Here is a 21,096-nt window from a genome sequence, read left to right as displayed (position 1 = left end):
CGGTTTACTGTCATTTTTGCAACCGAGCGAATGAACCTCTCTTTACAAGTTGCTGCTTAAAATAGGGTGGGAATGACTGCGTATCTGCCCGCCGATAAATTGTGTTCGCTCTCCCGTGAAATCTCAATTTGCGTGACGTGTTCGCGACGCCCGCTTCAGCAAGTTTTATGACGTAACAGACGATTAAATGCAATCGCGTAGATGTCACTCCGAGGTCATGGAGCGAGTGTGACGTAGCCGAAGGCGCGACGGCTTCTCCGAAGCGAAAATAATCCGCTGCTTATATGACCCAACAATGGACATTGTTCCGTCATCAAACGCCGCACAAGTACCGGGTTGAACTGCGGCTGAACCACACTCGAGTGTTGTGTACGGGCTAGTCGTGTCTCAGTCGCAATCAGGGGTGCTATCAAGAGGTCCTACTGGATAGCCCGCTGTACTCACACAAGCCAGCTAACAGTTACTCTACATCTAACACCCAAAGAGTGTTTTGAAGCGTTAAGAAGTCCATCCGCCTCTGGTCTTCAATACCAAGGGGTTTTTCGTCGAGATTTAATTTGGTTGCGCGCTCTCATGGAGCCTGACATACCAGCCCCTAAAGTAAATAATGTGGCCATCCTGCCTCTCACACACGACTGATAGAATTAAACTATCCGTGAAAGTCTATGCCAGTTTATGTCTTTGTACTTGTATAGTGTAACATTGAATTCACAAGCAACTTGTAACATTCGTGACAAATTTTAAATACAGTACTGTGAGGTAAAATGGGACACTTTAGCACATAATATCCAAATATCTTGATCGTGATTTAAACAATTAATAACGGTCTATGGGAGTCGCGAGGAAACTGTTTTTAATTCCTTGCATGTTTTTCCGTTTACTATCAATTGGGAAAATAGAATGAAAAGGTGTCCCATCTTCCCAAACTGACTATATGTATTCAAACTTTTCACTGATAATTTAACCTTCGAACAGAAAAAACGTTCTATATACGCTTACTGAAATGCTATACTCAAGTTATATAGACTTGGTCCTTAAGCAGATAAATGGAGTACGACAACTTCTAATATAAACAATTCATGTTAAAATGCTATTTTATGTGGGTGAGGTCCCGTGTTGTGGCACGCCATATAGGTCCTATAGGATTTAGGCCAAGATTGGCCCAATATCCCAAAAAATGTTTAAAAAATCTAAGGAAAAGCAGTAAAAAAACTAGAAAATGTAGGAAAGTACCTGCTTAGCAAAACACGCAATGTCGTCGTTGAATGAATCGGAAGAGCATACGTCACCGCCTGTTACGCCGGGGTCACGTGGTGTACAGGTCGCTAACTCACATTTTTCGAAGACCAGAGCCAGCAGCGGGAACAGGGGGTGTCTAAGAAGTAAGCACGTTTGTTTAAGAATAGAATTAACGCAGCACGAATTTCGTAGTACGCGGTGAGGTAATGCAAATTCTGCCTGCTGCGAAATGTTTTTCGGTTTCCCAGTATATACTATGTCGTAACTTATCGGGGGAAATGGCGTCAAAATGCGAGACGACGCGTTAAGTCATTTTGTTGTTTACTAGTGATAATATTTTTTGATTGAATTTTGAATTTTGATTGAAAGGCCATTTTTCGAAGCTTTATTTAAGAGACTAACACGGTAGTTCGTTACTGATACTGTTATAGGTCACTTTATAAATAGTTACCGGATGTTGGGGCAAAGTCTTACCGGCTTTCAATGGCCTTTCTCGCTCTATAGTGTAATCAATGGAAATTGATTACAATTTTCAAGTGTTTACCAAACAATCTACATTGTTACGTCAGTCTGAATCTGACCGCTGATGACGTCACTGCCGGTGCAGGCGCACAGTTCGCGTAGTTTCTCGCGCTGCACAATTGTGACGTGGAAAATGGTGATTGTGACCCTCTTCGCGTCACAGATGAACCGCGAAACAAAGACTGACCGGGTCGAATCGAGGGACCGCCCGCCGCGAAATACACTGTTGTAAGGCTTGTTTGTACAAGCATGCGAATCGAAGTAAAATGGCGCTATGCACATTCACACGACCCTTGAATTTATCGCTTCAAATCGACCGTCATCGACCCAGAACCCAGTTCACACCTGTACGAGCCGGCTTAGTCAACGGTGGCAGGTTCGTGAATGATTTCAGGCAGTCGTCGCTACTGCTGGTAATAAAAATGGGGCGGATATGAATTCCAGGCCCTGCAACAAATCCATTGATTTTCCCGGTATCGACCTTCGCTGCTTTCTAAAATGATATTTCTCTGATAATGCGCGCTTTCGTCTGCTCGGTGCGCCATGTAAAAGTATCTCTGTATATTATCTTCTTCCAAGATTCGACGATCGAAGGATCGATCTGAGTCGTGCCTTCCCACGAAGCCCAGTCGCCTTTTATCCCTATCCTTGGGAAGCAGCACTTTGTACGAGCGCGGTGGGATTAGAAGCAGAGACACCGCCACTACAAAGCCCCTCACACAATACACAAGTCCCTAGGCGGGCACCGCGACCAGTGATCCAAATTCCTACCAATATTCGTGATTGTACTGCGTAATTCATACGTCAACGTGACGTCTTTGACGGCGCCGATGACGGCTAATTTCAAACCGCTTTGATTGGGGTCGTAATAGTCTCATTAACTCGTACGTCGACCGCTGACACAAATGTCACTAACTCAACCTAGCGTAGCGCAACCTGGCAAATAAGGTATTGCGAAATAAATACTGGATTACCGGAAAACGATTTTAAATTGGACAATAAAACTCGAAACCAACTGCCAGGGTTCAAAAGCCACTATAATTGGACACAGCCTAAGCTTTAAAAAATACCCAATGAAAGTGTATATAAAGGCCCATCTCAAAATTCCGCCTATCGATAATGTAAACTGTTGACAGACATGATAGGAGTGACGTAAAACAAGCAATTTAATGTGAAATTATACAACTGTGTGTCTATATTTATATATGAGGTTTTAACACGTTTAGATACCAGGTGTCTCTGTATTAGTTTTAGAGGCAAAACACAATGGCAGGCGAATAGCCCATTGACTTGGTTTGGGATAATGTTATTAGAATAGCATCTCTCATCGACGGATTTCAGCTTAACTTAACCGGAATCGCTGAATTTACATTCCCATGCTTAACCTCACGCACACTGGTGCGCGCACTTGATCGCCTGTCAGCCACGGGCGACTGAATCGTTGTGAACTTCGGCAACGTTAAGGTGCTGGGATAAATAAACACAGCTACAGGTGCGTCACGAACAAAAGAGATCCCTTTTGCAGTTTTATTACGTCATATCGCACCGTTATAAGTCGCTACTGTTGGACAAAATTGGTAATGACTGTTTCCATGGTAACACGCAGTAAGCAAGGAACCTTAACTCGAATTGAAAGAGAGCTGACCGTAAAATCGATCACTCAACGCGCAGAGATAGTGATTTAAATTAAAAACAGGCGCAAAAGGATTTACTGCTGAAAACAGACTGCGGATCCAACTTTAAAAATTGTCAAAAACACTCGAAACAGAACTCAGTGGTATTTTGTTATTTTTACAGGGATATACAGCTAAAATATCGCCTAGAATATCGAATATTGATTTGTTTTTACAACTAAAAAAATGTTGATTTATTTTTACACTTGAAAAATAAGTTTGTTCAAATAAAAAATCATTTTCACAACATTAGAAACGCCTTGGGCGTGCATGGCTTTGGGTTTATAAACGTCACTATATATATTACTACAGCAGTCTGTTTTAAGTGTGTAATACGAATACAAAAACAGGCGTGCGTGCCCAATTCGTGTTTGGCAAGCGATCATTTACACAACGATACGGATGTTTAATTTCTGGCTTAGACGAAACACGCGGTTCGAATCCGAGATGGAATTGTATCCTTTTCCTGTTGCTTATAATTCAATGTACAACTTCATGCAGTACTGTGCGTCGTTCGTTAGCTTAATTTCAATTATCAGTATACATACTGTTTTTGATACAAACTTGAATATTGCGATACTGTAATAAGTTTGTAACAGTTTTTGTTTGGAATGAATTAATATGTAAAATCAACGGTTAAAAGCCATAAAACTGTATATTTATGTTTAATATGGCGGTTTACACGGTAAACATTGTAAAACTCCTATTTTCCTTGTATCAAAAACTAGAAAATACTGTTGTCTTTTTTACAGCTAAATATACCATTTAGGAGCGATTAAACGTTATAGCTATTTAATTTAATATCAGTACAACAACACCAGTTTAGTGTGTTATTTTTGCTTGGGTATACATAAAAAAACAGTTTATAATATACATACAGCAGAGTGGGGGAAGATCGAACACTTTTTATTCAATTTTCTCGACCCTTTTGGTAGTAAACAAAGAACATTCAAAGAATTATAAAACCGTTTCCTCACAACTTCCATAGACCGTTATTAACTGTTTAAGTTACGATCAGGGTATTTGGATATTATGCGCTAATGGTGTCCCGTCTTACCCCACCCTACTAATAATTAACTATAACTTATTATTATACCGAAATAGAAAAAAATCCAACTACAGTAATTCGCTTTTATCGGTTCCCCCTTTTCGCATGTTTGTCGCTTTTATTCTGTTTGTAACCTACACCAACATGTAGAGAATAATTTCATTTGCTGACTATGTATTATTCATTAGCCGTGCTTCGTTTTCGCGGCCATTACGGCGAATTAATGAATTCCAAATGCGGGATACGATCTAAGATTCCCCGGTTCGACCGGGCGCTGATATTCAATTCTTTTCGCGAATTTAAATTTAGAGTATGGTTGCGTAACATACACTCAAAAGTGCTTGTCATTCGAGGTCGATCTATGCCTTGTAATTGGCAGCTTCATGCACTGGCGGTGAGCACGACAAGCAGTCATCAAGCATACACAAAAGAGGCGACGATTGGGTGATAATTAAATATTTAAAACTGCACTATCTGAGTGTGGCAATGTATCTGACAGGCTCCGGTAGCCCTGTCAAGGTATGGTAAATAGAGATGTAATCTGCGTCCAAAAACTCTAAATAAAGCATGCCACTGCATAAGCACATGCTAGATGACATGTACGCTGCAGTTTTGACAGCTCACAGAACTCAAACCCAAGAGCTCGTGACCCTTCTTGAACCCGCCGTTGTTTACGTCGAGAAATAAACGTAAACAAGCGACCGCGACGCGAATTCCGAACTGCGGTTTTGAGTTCCGTGCCTTCGGGCTTTCGCAAAAACACAAAATCCTCATGTAATCGCATCGGTGGCTGCTTAACGCAGCTATACGCGCGGGAATTGTCATTCCGTCGCCATTTTATTAGCACACGACATTCTGTGTTATCTTTCGACCGTGACATTGTGAAACTGATTTCGACCGTGTACTTGAAATGTCGCCATTTTGTTGCATGTCGCGTCACGAAAGTGTTGCTTCTGCTTTCGTGCAAAGCAATTAAAACTTCGCATACAGCAGCCAAACTGTTCAGTCTATAACGGATTTTTGCAGACTGCCAGTAAGTCAATTACAATCGCAGTTTTTCCTCTATAAAGGTTAAAAATTAATGAACCCAACCGAGATAGAGATCTGGCTCAATGCTTCTGTCTTTTTTGGAGTCGAATACGCTTGTTTATTTACTCTGATTAGCATCACACAGTCCCCAACACCTAAGCATTAATAATTCATGCCTACTCCCACTTCCCTGCATATACACGAACCGAAACGGCTAAACTGCAATGTCTGCACACGCTGTGACTTGGCCTGCCAATCAGACTTAGCTTAAACATGTATTTAAGAGATTAGAATTGTTTCAGGCTCAATCTAACTACAGGCTTCGGGCGGGCGGTTTCGCTAGCTCCTGGCGAACAGAGCAAATCGCGTAACGTTCAGGTATAACACGCCAAGGTGGTAATTTATGTACTTACGAATAAATGGCGTCCTTGTCTCCCTTCAGATTGACGCGTTCCGAGTCGCTTAATCTTTCGTCCATACTCGTAGATGAACCTGACGACTGCGTCGCATGCATAGTTGACATTGGATGTGCAGATCCAGGTGTACTTGCTGAGAAATGTGACATCGACGAGTGCCCGTGCGAAAGATGCCCGAGCTGCGGGATCGAGCGGTTCAAATCCCCGCCGTACAGTCCGCCCGCGCCCGATGACGGTTGGCTCATATCTCTTAGGTCGTTCATGCCGCCGAAGTGCGCCATTCCGTCGTCAAACTGCTTAAAGGAGAATAAAAGGTTTAGGCACAGGCGGATCATTACTGATTAACGTAACATTAAACGTGAAAGCGACGTAATGTCCTTGATTTACAGCCCGGTAACTGATTACACAAGAAGCAATAGCGTTTGCTGCCTTTAATCGAAATTAATTAAAAGACCAAAGTTGTCTGGGACAAACAAGGTATAAATTCAGAGGCTTTATACTACACTGCAAACTAATATTGGCAGATTGTATATTATACTTACACATGTGACTGCTGCCATGCTAAACTTCAGATCCGTTAATTCTGGTGTAGTAGTGCTACACTATCTCAAAATGTACAGTAAAACTAATTCAAATCTGAGTTAGGCACCTATCAACGATCTGAAACAAAAGCACGCAGTTCGACATTTAATCTCACTGCTCTGCAGGTTGCCAAGACTAGAAGGCTACATATAAACCTTTTCTCTGCTGTCCGAATCACACTGACACAGGCCAGAGTATGCGTCACTGTGCCCAATACTACGACGGCTTCTTCTTTTCTAGCCAAGCGTGATAAAACGTGCTTGCTGGCCCTCGCTCGCCTCAAAAACAAACCCCGATGAAACTCGGCTGTTTTTCTATTTGCTCGTGGAATTTGCTCGCCTCCACCCCGCTGCCGATGCCGCTCGTTAAAGTTGACGAGCCGAAACAAGGTGCAGTAACCGGTAGCATGCTCTGCGCGCCGACTAAACAAACAAGCGGGCAGCGGCATTAAGACGCATGGCAGAGCGCCTTATGTAAACGAATCCAGTCAAAAGTCGGTTAAAAAATACCGCTCTTTCGAAAAATACGACTCGCTCGGACAGCAGTAACAACAACAACAACAGTTTAACAGCTATAGAACCGCGGCCACTCGCTTTTCGCTATTTCTCGATAGACGAGAGCATCCAGAAATGATACGACGTTCGCACCTCGCGTTCTGCCAGACCACGACGTAGGAAAAAAGGAGCCACTCGCTTTTCCACTGCCGTTCGTCGCTTGCGATTCGCCTAGTACGTTTTCTGGTCCAATGATTACTTTAAAACAAATCGCGCTCGCAGTGTATTGCATTGGACGGAAAATCAAAAGTTATCATCGTGGCCACCCAAGTACCATAGGTAGCGTTTTCTACCGACCTCAAAATTCCCCTTAAGCCCTAAATCCTTTTTAAACTAGCTCTTAAGAAAACGGAAACACATTTTACTTAAAACGGCGACTGATATTGATTATTAACTTGCTTAGAAAGTCCTTTAAAAACCATAAATTTAAACCGTAAATTTTCCTACCGCGAGATGGCGGTACGCAGTAGATATCCTTTTGCGAGTCACGCTTTATATCTAACACCACCAACACCCTGCGCTGCCTGAATCGGAAATTAAGCTTCTTACACAAATAATCAGCAGCTCGTGCCGCCAAACTGCTACGTCATACGTCTTCGACAGCTCTGTTTCCTTTGAGAAATATTTCTTTCACAATATGATCTGTTCTAGCCGTTCTAACCAAGTAACTTTTATCAAAACACACTTAAAAACACTTCTGCTTATCTATCTCCGGTTATATTTTCTAGTTTAGTAGACTTTTTACCGTTTTTATTATTTTTTATTAATCATTTAAAGTTAAAGTCCACCCCTGGTCTGTTTTCTAACTGCAAAGCTCTTGAGATATTTTTATGTAAGTTTAGCAAACTTTAAGCCCCATAAAGTCAAGTAAAATTATGTTCCTGTGGGATTACATAGTTTATTTATTACAACACAGATCGTCATCGTTTCTATTATTCAAGGCTGTAAAATATACATGGTGAACTGGTTTATTTCTATATGTATCCGTCGTATATACATTAAAACGCAAAGAAATTTAATTTTCTTCAAGGTTGGCGAAGTTCGATTCGCACGGATTATTTTATAATAAACTGTCTTTCAAACACGGCTGTGACATTCGCAATTTGATAATATTTACCCCAAGCCAAGCCCCGCTGGTTTGTCCGGGTTAAACCTAGGTTGCAACACGTCGGAGACAGTTCCAGACAAAGCGCTACGAGCCAAGGATAGCTGTAAAAATGCAAGTACAAACGTCCAAAGACCCGCGTCGAAATCCGGCCCTCCAAACCCGGGATTATCCAGCGAAGGTCGCTGCCCGGGACACGCTCCGCTACCTGTTTACTTAACTGCGGGATTATTTCTGCCTTGTGTGTGGCACTACCCACCCAAGGCCATTACGAGGTGCGCCTCTATCCTGACGTCATGATCACGCGGACCGCCGCTTGGATTCCGATTCGCAAGCCGCATAATTGCAACTGAAGGCATTACTGGATTCGGCGAACTGCCGAATTTTGGCTGATAAACCATGCGCAGTAAACCAGTACTTGAGTTATTTTTATGCAGCGTATGTTGTAGCTTTATCGGTTCACTACTTTTTTTGTGTACCTCGTAAATTGCTGCAGCGTATTTTAAAACGAAGCCACCGTAAAGAAAATACCAAAAAAACAGTTACCTGTTGCGACATTTTTCTTTTCTTTCTTTGAATTTACTCCAAATAAGTCTTCAGTAGAGACAGTATTTTGCAAAAAGTATTCCGACACAAATCGTCCAAATATACAGTCGTTATAGTACATAAACTTTATTGCCTAAATATCCTAAAACCTATACATACAAATATATAATAACCTGCAAAAAGAGAATAGCCACGGACTAAAAAATACTCCGCAACTATTAAAACAAATATGCATAAGTTTTTGTCAAAATTGAAAACGTTATATCAACACTGTAAAACCAGCCCTCTGCTATATCTTTATTTCGCTGTCAAACGCTGTTGATTTGCTTGCCAAGACAGAACAGGAATTGAAGCCCATATTCTGTCACTGACAGCTCCCGCCTGTCAAATCATTGTTGTGCCTGCTACGTTACCAACTTCGTAAGAGGCGGTCTGAGCTGTAAACAAATAACAGTTAAACCCTTCACAGCGTTTATCAAACTGCGTTAAAATGTGCATTTTTACACAAGTATCATTTTGAACAGGTATGCTTAATTTAACATTGTTTTTTTCCTAATTTTGTGACCGGTTTAACCCGTGTTATTTTCTTTTTTTGATAAAAACTCTTTTGAATAACATGCGTTTAGACATATATTTTTTCACAACTTTTTTCATTGCAGCTACCCAAGCCAAAACGATACAGGAACGTCACAAAATGTATTCTAAGTAGCTATACCGAAAATGTAAGTCCTTTGTTAACTTATAAACCTCTGTATTCGTATTTGTATTTTTTCAAAAGTTCGGTAAAATGTTTTCATTGCGAACTTTTGTCTTGGTATGATAGGGTAGGGGAAGATGGGACACCATCTTTTCATGCCATTGTCACATTTTGTAGTAAGCAAAGAACATTCAAAGAATTATTAAACCGTATCCACACGAATCCCATAGACCGTTGTTATTGGTTTAAAACACGATCAGGATATTTGGATATTGTGTGCCAAAGGTGTCCCGTCTCCCCCCATAATACTATATGTGTCCCTAATACATAACAGAACCAACCACATCCAATTATTAATATTCGAAAATAATAATAATTTATTGCCTGCTTCGCGTTGGCCAAGCGAAATCTAAACGGAATTGTTCATATCCAGAACAATAAGTCGTTTTACTGAATCGTACTCCCCTAATGAATCGTTCATTGGCCTAATAACCACGCAATAGGAGCCAGGTTGCGTGGGCGACGCGCCGTACGTTACGACCTCGTAAAGCTTGATAAGTCATCATTATAACATGCAGTTATCGAACAACGTTGTATTGTAGCATCGCCCGCGTGCACAGATGATCGGCCAGCATTAGAACCCGGGGACGTTGAGAGGTCGCGGTTTTTTAATAAGACAAGCGCGGCAACAAAACGAGAATACGTTTCGAGCTGCGAAAGTTTAATTGCGGCAAATGGTGACGGGGTATACGACGTCTCGTCACGCCAATTAATTTGAAGCCTTTTTTGTTTAAAGTTTAAATTAAAGTCGTATGAAGTAAAGTTTTACTTATCCGAAAAAAATGGCGTGTATGATCACATGTATAACTCACCGATTTTTTAACGTTTATGGTTTACTTAAACGGTAGGATATGTAATCATTTTTTATATAAAATATGGCTTAGATTTGAAGGTATTAGAGCAAAGACAAGTTTAAGCAACCTTTTAACTGTTTTGTAAGTAATATGCGCATTTACAGAAATCAAAAACGCATATTTACAAAAAAACACTTACTAAACCCGAAATTGTAAGCCGGAAAAAAATACATTTATTTTTAGCCATACACCAGTATTATTTCGTATTAGCGCGTGTTGTATTACCTGGTACCGGCTAAACCTTAAGTAAGTCTCAATAATACTTCTTCTAAGTCCCGACATGGCTCCGAGAAATACAACTGACTCATTTCTAAAACAGTCGTTCGAGTGCTCGCTATCTTATTGTGCTGTATGTAATTCCCTGGTTCGCCCGGGATGCCTTGTGAACGAATGACGGTACGACTGCCAGAGTATAACGAATGAGGCGCAAGCTGATAACACGGTCACAGTTGCTCGCCCGAACAAATGGGAAGCGAAGCCTGTGAAAGTGAAGCGTATATACCACCTCGACCCTTTAAGTCGTGGGTCGCGGCGTTGGATCAAAAAGCGTTAACAGAGAAAAGCGACAAAAGTATTCTCACTTTTAATGAAAATGTTCGGACTGGATTTGGAAAACGTTTAGTTGCAATATACCTTGAACGCGTACATGTGCGTTAGCCGTGTTAATTTTGAGACGCACTGAATGAGATTGAATGTAACTCAGCTTGCGCGGCGCTTGGAAATACAATTTATTAAATCCAGCAAACTGCTTGATAGGTCTTGTCGGATAAACTCCGAAAGCGCTCGATCAAACACTCGTGTATAGGAAGTCGCTCGCAGTAAACAGCACCTCGGTTGCAAGCGATTACCACAAGTTGAATCAGTTGAAATCGAACGGACGGTGCTTCGAAAATGCAAACGCTTTCTTTTTAACTAGAATATAGTAGGGTGGGGGAAGATAGAACACTTTTTCATTCTGTTTTCACTTACCATTTGGTAGTAAACAAAGAACATTCAAAGAATTATAAAACCATTTTTCAGGATTCCCAAATACTGTTGTTAAATGTTTAAAACACGATCAGGATATTTGGATATTATACTGAAGTTGTCCCATCTTTCCCCAATCTACAACATAAAACTGAATGGTTAAAAGCTGTATTAGGATTACAGCGCTGTATTTTACTCCTAAATACACCGCCGGGTCACCAAAACACGATCTTAGTTATCAATAATGTAGACGTTGGCACGGAAACATTTTTAAAATGCAAGCCAGGTTCAAAGACACACTACGAAGCATGTGTGTCTGATTTTAGTCACGTTTGTTCTATTTATGCGCCATCACCGCCTCGGTCCGGTATTCTCTGTTACGTTTTGTCTGGCTGTGCAGACTTGGAAACTGTGTGGTGAAATCCCTATGTTCTTTTACATTTTGACGCCTGATTTTTCTTTATAAAAAGGAATTTTTTTAAACTGTTAGCCCGTTCACTGCAGTGAGTAAAAAACAAAACTTTTGTTGAAACATTGCGTTTCCCAGAAAGTCGCCAATGCTGGTTCATTTACTTCGAAGCACCCTTTGGCTCGTGCAGCGTAAGATTGTGTTGAAGAAACGCGCAACAATCGCTATTGTAAATCGAGACACTCCTTCTTCGGAAATCTAAAACAAGGCTCGAAGCCACGCGAATGAATCCAACGACTGTTGTGCCCATTGAAACTTCGAACCAGGAAACGTAATGACAGTTTGAGTGACGATTGGAACCGCTACACGATGCGACGTTAAAGTCGCTCGCCCGACGCCAGGCGTATGAATAGTAAGTTATGGATGACCTGGCCTGCTGGAGGAAAACGTGCCAGCATTTCTATGCGTTTGAATTGCTTCCTTCTATTGTGCACTTGTCACTGTTCTCTCATTTCAATCAAAAGCTTTTGCTATGGGCTTCATGTGCATTCCAAGGCAGAAATCCGAAGAGCAGACTGTCAAAAGTACCGACCCTAATTCACATGCATTCACGCGCTCGTTAAGGCTGTAGTGTACTGACATAGGAATCATAGCGCATATGTTGTGTCGGTTTACGTACCCGTTAATGTAATTAACAATTTCAAGTCTAACATAAGATAAAGTAGGATGGGGGAAGACAGGACACCTTTAGCAGATATTATCCAAATATCCTAAAGGTGTTCTAGACAATTAAAAAACGCCTATGGGAGTCGTGGGAATACGGTTTTATAAATCTATAACTATACTTTGTTTACTACCAAATGGCAGGGGAAATAGAATAAAAGGTGTCCCCCAACCTGATATATTTAACAAGTGAAGAAAAATAAATGGCACGACCCAATAGTAAACATTTTATGTCCGATTCAACTAGCAAACTCCACAGCTGGGTTTATACAGATTGCAAAACAATCTAATCCACTTTAATCTTAAGTATCAAGAAGAGATATATCTTTGTGCGCCGATAAGTGAGGTTACCTGACGCATAAGCATGATTAGTCGCCCCTCGTGTGGAGGCATTTTTCTTCCACGAGAAAGCAGGAAAGCTTAATTAACGTTTCCCTTTTCCAACGAAAGAAATGATATACGACTGCATCCTATAATGCGCCCCGCTCCGCCCTGTTAGCCCACCGTTTCCGAAACTAGGATGGAAACTGTTGGATTTTCTTCGAAAGCGGTGGAAACGGACGGCGATTGTCGTAGCATGACAATATAGGGAAACGTGCGTCGAATTCGGAGACAAGTTTTCTTCGAAGATCAGACTCGATCGGTATCTAGTAACGACTTCAATTGAAATGTCACCCGTTTACACAATTTTTAGAAATGCAAACTAGTTTCTCCAAATCGCATGCATTCTTGTTTACGAGACGCGTCACTGTTGCCCCGAAATTTTGAAACTGCTCTGAGACCGTTGTTCCCGAGCTTAATTATAGCGAACAGACTCCAAATATGGCGACCCTCTGAAGATGGAGATAGTAGCAAAGGTCAAGGGCCAACCCGCATATCAGTAATCTTACACTTCGGCATGCGAATCACAGCGTGTTAAATCTGTTCTCATTCGAAATTCTTCGCACGTCCGCACCAGCAAAAGCTAATGCTCGAAATAACAAACACACAAGCCATTTCCTAAAATTTTAGCGACCTCAGTCATGTACGTACCGCAAAGTCGATCGTTTTCGCGAAAAACAGATATAAAATTTGCCTGTAGGGTTTTGTTCCAACTGCGAGAGGCATGCGTTTTAACCATGAGCGGCACCTAACGACCGCAAAGAGTTTGCGGTATTGCTTTTAAAGATTTAGAGTTCGTATTACAAAAGACAGTGGTGGCGGTCAAAGTAAAAAACAAAGTCTTTGGCAAATGCATATTTTCGCCGAATAGAAATTACGAGATTAAAACTGCTCTAATGCATAATTTGTGTGTGATTAGTGGTTACAAAATGTTGTTTCTGCACATGCGCGACACAGCGGCTTATCCGTTCAACAAGTGTTGTGTACGCCTTGTAAAATCTGTTTCGAGCTAACAAGCGGGCAAATAACTGGCTTTCTGAGGTGTCAAGTGGGTGGCACAACGTGTATGGTACTCCAAACTGAAGTGGCGATTTCGGTCACACATCTCCGTTCTTTTGTGGCAGGTTTTTCATGGAGAGCGATCGGTTACTCTCGCTCATAATCTGCGTCCACTCGGAACAGGTTGTACGTGTTTGCATTACACTGTTCCCTCGCAAATCCCAGGCCCCAAAGGCGGCTATGTGTCGATTACGATTTATAAAAAATAAAACTCAGCGTGTGAATTCGGTTTCGTTGGCGCTATGTGTCCACTATGCGAGGACCCAAGACAAACACTTGATACAGCCAGCCGGGTTATAGGAAGGTCAAGTGAGAGCTCTTCTGATAACACAAGGAAAACCCTCCCCCTAATTACGGCCGCGCAAAAGTAACTCTCGGTCAGTGTTCCCGAGCCGGTTTGGGCAAAATTTTACATTTCTTATACAGATATAAAAATTAATTACTAGTTTTCCATAGGTCACACTTAACGAAAGTCGCCCTAAAATGATAACAATTTGCCGAGGGCTTCTTAAGATTCGATATAAGCCGCCGATATGTCAAAATCATCATATTGTATCAGATGCCGCTTCAAGCAATTGTTGTTACATCAACTATACCTGACACAAGCCACCGAGATATTGAGAATCTTTAAAGCCCATCACAGAATTACACCGCAAAGCGTTTAACTCTTTGATGCCGCTTTAGATGCCGTGCACGCAGGTAAACAAGTAGAGATCAGCCCACAACAAGTTATCGCCTGTTTTTAGGTTTTGTTTAAATGCTATCTCGGTATGGGTGGCCGTTAAGATAGGCTAAGTGGTGAAGCTTTATTTTTGCAAGGCGATCGCGGCGATAAAATTAGATGAAAGTAGCGTTTTTCTTGGTCCGACTCCGAGACAGGACGGCACGCCTCTTACAGCTGGCCTACCGCCGCTGACAATGTCATTCTTTCACCGTGATAAGAGATATACAAATTGGCTATCAGATACACCTGGGCAGGCTGTCAATTTCTTTCTACGAAATCGTGCATTGTAAACCGTGTTTGCCGATCGCAATCGAAGGTTTTACGTTAATTGTATCCCAGTACCTTTCAAGCAAAAAAAAAATGCTTTAAATTTCCTAAACGTTTTTTTACGGAACAAAATCTTTATCGTTTTGTGGCAGACTTTGTCAAAACCCTACAGCTACAAGTGCTCTCCTAAACGTCACGTATTAAAGTCTCGGGTCTGGAAAGCGCGCAATTCTTTTTCGTTCAATTTCCGTCTCGGTCGCGATTGCGTATTGAATATTCATCCAAATCGAATTTGAGTTTGAGAGCGCCCGTCAGATCATCGAACTTCGATTTATTTCTAATTCAATTTCCGTGCAGTTATAATTGCCAGAGCGTTTAGAACTTCGGGCATATGCGGCGCCGTTTAACGTCAAATTCCGTTATTAATGACCTGGCTTTGGAATATATCGACAAGGCACCATTAAAACGCGCCTACCCGTCAGAGGTAATGAAGTTATGTCTGTGAACGACAGCTTATGCAAGAATAGATTGTTACAGCCGCTCTAGCATCTCAGAAACTCGCGTGGCCAGCACCCTTCTGCGGCTCCCCCCACCCAGCAATTTAAACGTTTTAATCTCAACCTTTTTAATTCGTATTCTCTCGCAGACCGCGATTGAATTTGTGACGTAACATTAACGAGGTTCAAATCCACCGCAATTGGCCACAGATTTCAATCATATACGTCACAGTGATCACAACACGTCACAAAAACGTCGCGATTTCGGCCAATAGGTCAATAATTGACCTGTCGCAAACTCAATTCTGCTGCAGTTTGGAAGGTAAACTAATTATTTTGATTAACTTATTTTGCTATTAATCGGTTTTATTTTTGCGAATTTTCGGTTTGATTTCCGGCTTATTAAGCTTAGGGTTTGTGACAGCAACCTGAGCTTGGAGCTGCCTTTACTATTTTGAAACGTTACATTGGAAAACAAATTAACCATCGAAAAGCAGATATATGCGCGATAGGTGCCTGCCATTTTACGATTTCACGCCAGCGAGAACGAAAACAATGTAAAAGTTCCTTGATCGAGTTAAAACCGCAAGAAAATCTTATCTGCTGGTCGGGTATCGCACTATTAGATACCTTTGTCGTGTAAAGCAAAGCTTGCCCTTACCGCATGCTATCCGCGAAAGAGTATCTCAACCCTGTCGCTAGCTGGGTTAATTAAGCAGATAAGGCGAATGCTGAAAGCGGAGCAACAGCATAACCTTTCTGCAGCCTTTGCAACAAGGTGGTGCAGCTTGGCCCGCCTTATACCAAGTTCATTATAAACGTCGGGCGCGTGAGGGCCGAGCTTTTAATGGGTATCTTGTGTCGCTGTCGGATTAGTGTGGCGAAGATTGGCCGTGATAAAAACACGCCGACCTAAGCAGCACCTACGCTGGTATAAAGTTTTTGCATGCCGATTGCCGGCACCGTGTTTCTAAACGAAAAGTCATTTTCCCTTCACCCCTTGAAGGATTGGCTTTGCATGCCATTAGATATAAAAAAAAAGGAAATTGTATTTTTTTCCGGATTCGTTGAACAATATTGGCCAATATCCTCAGCAGGGTATATTGATAACGAAATTACTTGGCAATCCCATTTTGAAACACTTTGTCGACGAAAATGCGCCTTGCGAGCTATAATCGATACCGAAAGCTGTTTCGTTGCCGTTACTTTACACTTGGAGTGGTCGACTTGATTTAAATCGAGTTTACATTTAAAAGCATGTTTGGCCTTGACCTCTAAAGAGACAAGGACCCAGTCGCCATTTCGTTCCCAGTCTCTTCAAAATGTCCGCTTATTCGACGCACGCATTTAACACTTAAGTATTAAATTGTAATTGCTCATAAATTACAGTCTATAACAAACAAAATATTTGAAACAATTTTCATTGGACTTTCCTTCGCTTGGGAAATCCCATTCTTACATTGTCTTACATCAGCAGGTGTGACTCAAAAACAATTAGGCCGAATCTCGATAATTGACTGGCCGGGCGACGACGATCTGTTTGTCACTTTCCCTATTGTCACACCGATCGGTGCCGTGTTTATTTATGATTGATTGCAAACCGTGACAAGAGCGAGTGAAGATAGGGTCACTGTTAACAGGATTAGGCTCGCGCAAAAATTATTGCTTCAAAGCATCCAAGGTGAAGGTTAAGTACAGTTATACCACCACAATCTTCAGCATAATTTACCCTGATCATTTACATACACTTTGTCCCTTTTTTATATAAAAAAATACTGTTTAAATCTAGTTTCGACGGCCATAATGCTTTAAACTTAACTTTAAGTAGTTGCTCATAGATTAAGCTTTAAAATTGCTACTTTTTGCTTGATAACCATTGTTAGCGTACCTGATTGTACTATTCTATTGCCTGCAAATTTTCACTCGATCCACTGAGATATATCCTTGGCTGTTGCACTTGTTCTCCGCTGAAAATATTCCGTCAAGTTGGACGTCTGGAGAGAGCACTCACAGCGCGATTTCACGCTGGCCATATTTGTCTCATCATATTTCGCTTTTCACGCCTGGGAATATTGTTTCCAATGCCGCCTTTGCGTCCACTTGCTAATTATGATCTACCAGCGCGCTGCACCTACTTGCCAAGCCGCAGTGACGCAAACAAATCGCCTCCGTCTACGTCAAGATGTCATATTGACAGCAGCCATCAGCGAGAACAAAATGGCGACCGGCGCGTCGATAAATGCCAGTTCTGCGCGGTGACATTTCCTTGGGCGGCGCTAGCTAATTTCGGCCGTATTTTTCCAGCTCCGGGCTTGATTACTAGGCGATTTAAAATAGCTGAATAAGCATCCGATTTCGCTTCAATACCGGTCACTTCGCACCATCTGATTTAACACGCGGAAAACACGCCAACGTTTCCCGCCGCAAGAAACCGGCACCACTCAAACTATCTTGACATCACTCGCGCTGTAGAATACAATTCCAAACTGAACTGCTTCGACCGTTTCACGTCGGTTACCCCTGGCAGCGCTATTTAATCAAGTTTACAACTTTGGAAACTGGAGCCAGAGCAATTCTGGTCTTCCCTCCTACCAGAGAAAGTATCACTCTACAGGTCTTACTCCGTTGGTTGACAGACAACTATGTCACACGCTAAAACATTGCTTGAGCCCGTGGTGCTGGCGGAACCACATTCGACTTTTTCCCCCTTCGAGTTTTCGGGCAGAAAAGCGAGATTTAGGCGGTTCGACCCAGCTTTAACTCGCTCGCAGGAAGTTTTCCCAGACGTGCGTGTAGCAGCCGGCCCTATACACCGCTATTGCTTACTATCACCGCGTAATCGTGTTTATTGTGAAGCAACGAATTGCCCCGAATGCCTTGTCGTTGACATCATAATCTACACAGAAAACAGGAAGCAATCGGCAAGAGGTCGGTCCCATGACGTCATGTGGGACTGGTCAAAGCAACTATTACGTATTCTTGCCGGACAAACGTTGCGATTATGGTGGCACTGAACTCGTGGACTTTTCAACTTTGGAAGATTGATGCCCGGCTGCAAGTGCTTCGTGCCTGCGGTCTCAGCTGCGGACACACCGGCTAAATTTTGAACGGTTTGCGCTATCGACTGCACGCTGGGAGATATATACAGTTTTCGAGGCAGTAGGACACTGGTTGTAGTATGCTGTAATTACGTCAACTACCTAGTAAAATTCAATCGCGTGGTTTTTAGTGGAATGGATTCAACAGTTGGTCAAATATGGTGGTTTGAACATATGAACTTGAACTGTATTCTACTATGCCGTGAGACCTTTCCAAGAGCAGTTGCATACGTGACCAAATAGCAGTCTTCTGTACGAAGTACTTTACTGCGGCTGTACAAGTCAAATGCTTGTCCTTCCCAATAAGCAATACGTGGGAAAATTTCCGGCTACAACCGGAAGCGCTTCCCGGCCAATCAGAAAGCCGGTTACAGGTCGAGACTGCGCGAGGTCATAACCTCAAACCGACGATACCAGACGATATACAGAATCGCAAGTAAATTGAAATATTAACAGGTGTAAGACGCGTAGTCAGATTTCAAAGGCACGCAGTTTTGGCCAGCTCCACATTTTGATATACAAGTTCTTGTCGGTAAATTACTAGTGCTGAAAGCACAACTTGATACAGGAATTTAGTCCAGGCCAAACTTTGGCTTTTCGTGTCTGGCATTTGACGATTTGTGGAAATCAACTTGGGGTGTACGAGGTGAAAAGCCTGATACGTGCCAAGCAAGCAGACGATCGTGTTCCTTTTGGAATAACATCGACCAATCAACCTTCATTCTGCGGTGAGACACTGCGACGACCAATAAGCGAACTCTTCCATTGTGACGCAATAATAAGCCCCCAAATGTCACGCGGCAAAGTACATTGCGCTGCAAACAATTGTATTTCTGCTCGGCTATGCCGCGGGACCATTTCCCACGAACCGATTTCCCCGACCCCTTTCCAGACTTCGGAACCCTGCGCATATCCGTATGCCAACTTTGACCCTAATTTCTGTGCACTTTTGCATTGCAGATTATCATAAAACTTATACCAATCCGTCCCTCGCTGTCGTTGCGTGGTTTGACCTTCATTTAGCCCTAGCTTTTAGCGCCCTCTCGCGGCTGCAATTTATACGGACTCTCTCTGAAACTCGAATTCCATTTTTCGTGCTCCCCTTTCACTTGGACGATACATCTTCATTATGATGTCACAGATCGGTCAACGCGAAGCCTCCTGGCCAGTCAGTTCCGGTTGCTTAGCGACGGATGACGTGGCAGAGGCAACGAGTCTCGAGTTTCGACGTAAACTCGAAAATCGACACGAAGGCCAGATTGATAAGCGAACCCAAACAGTAGAACCAATGTTTCTAAGCGGGTGCTTATGTTGAGCTACGTTAACCACTTGCTATCATTAACAAAATCGCACTACTTGTCAAAAATACCCGTTTTTTAGATTTAAGTAATATTGGATCGCCCTGTTTGTCAAAACTACCCACTTTTTTAGATTTGAGTTATATTAGCCACGAAAGACTTAAAAATGTTATGTCATTTCATTAAAGTTATTTAATCAAACTTAGGCACAATGGGTTACTTGTTTAAAAACGGCATCTACAACAACGTAAACAAGTTTTCTGTGTCATTTAAAATGCACATAGATTTTTTCCAATTCACATAATTACGCGAACCGTTTTAACCTTAACTAACCATCTGAAATAGGTCAGCCCATTTGCGGATCACTTACGCCCGGATCACCGCCTTCTGCTGTGCCGACATCGCCACAAATTGATTGAACGAAATTAATCCTCGCGCAATTTAGGCTTAAGGGCGGAAAAATAATCAAGTTTAATCGGCAGCATCTGTTGAGGCCGAGCACGGGCCATTCGCAATTAATCTGCGGGGAAAGGAGCTCACTGGACCGGGGAGCAAGATCAAGACCCCGACCTCTTCGCGACGTTTAATCGATGGCCTTTGGCGTATAGGCGAGCGCGCCGTAATAAAGCGAGCTATAAACTTTAATGAAGCGAAAGCGGATCGTGCAATGCGCGCTGAGAGGGGGCGTCCTCCGGAACGTCTCGGGAGAGCCACCTGATCCTGACCCGGGCTTCACCTTTAGATGACCCTGCCGAGAGCGCTTGTAACTCTCCTCCCTCCAAACCAACGCATCGAGTGATTTACGGCCCCTCGCCGAACTCGTCGACGTTTTACAACCCTGGACCGGCCTGGGACCGGTCGCCGTTACCGATACAAGAATAATAAGCAGAGATGGGAGCGTTTATTGCAGTAGGGGTCGCGCGAAGGGCAAACTACGACTGCGATAATTAAAACCTTCGCACTATGGTAAACAAAGCAGTAATTGTAACATTCTCGGTCGTACACAGCACTACCGCTATCACCCGCTTCCATTATGACTCTTGTACATTGCCAACGACGTAGTAATAGTGATTGGTGCAGCCAAAGAACACGGCCAGTGGCTAATTACTGCCTGCCTGGATTAGCCCAGCAATGACAAGCTACCGTCATAAGCCTTTCTACGACGGTAGTCGGAGTCCAATATTAGTGGTTACCGATACATGCTCAAAGCAAAGCACGCGTCGTGTCTGTATAGTCGTCTTTTGTTCGACGACAATAGCGTTTGTGATGTCGAGGCTATCGCTCAGATTGGCTCTCAGACTTTCAAGTACTATAATTGCAAGTTATTACGCACGACCTTCCACTTGGTT

At 42.5% G+C, this 21,096-nt stretch overlaps 1 protein-coding gene and 1 long non-coding RNA gene across 6 annotated transcripts in view; one reads left to right on the top strand and one right to left on the bottom strand.

The window, feature by feature from the left end:
• The window catches only part of LOC149729800 (homeobox protein Meis1-like), a 31,135-nt gene extending 21,490 nt beyond the window's left edge, over window positions 1-9,645 (bottom strand). The window contains exons 1-3 of one of the 5 annotated variants that reach the window (XM_089887130.1): window positions 8,715-9,645; window positions 5,925-6,223; window positions 1,234-1,375 (exon numbers count right to left, since the gene is read on the bottom strand). In XM_089887130.1, the coding sequence (XP_089743256.1) occupies window positions 1,234-1,375; window positions 5,925-6,223; window positions 8,715-8,726 (453 nt within the window). In that variant the 5' untranslated portion in view covers window positions 8,727-9,645. Of the gene's footprint in view, window positions 1-1,233; window positions 1,376-5,924; window positions 6,224-6,469; window positions 7,077-8,714 lie in introns of those variants that run through there. The other 4 variants (XM_089887131.1, XM_089887133.1, XM_089887128.1 and 1 more) reach the window with 4 other exon arrangements.
• On the top strand, window positions 9,374-19,436 carry LOC149729799 (uncharacterized). The gene is made up of 2 exons (XR_016385893.1): window positions 9,374-9,436; window positions 15,501-19,436. It is a non-coding gene; the product is annotated as an uncharacterized LOC149729799 (long non-coding RNA).
• Window positions 19,437-21,096: the final 1,660 nt, after the last annotated feature.

Source organism: Ciona robusta, chromosome 10 (assembly GCF_009617815.1).
Source record: "Ciona robusta chromosome 10, ASM961781v2".
Lineage (NCBI taxonomy): Eukaryota > Metazoa > Chordata > Ascidiacea > Phlebobranchia > Cionidae > Ciona > Ciona robusta.
This window is presented reverse-complemented; position numbering and strand designations above follow the sequence as displayed.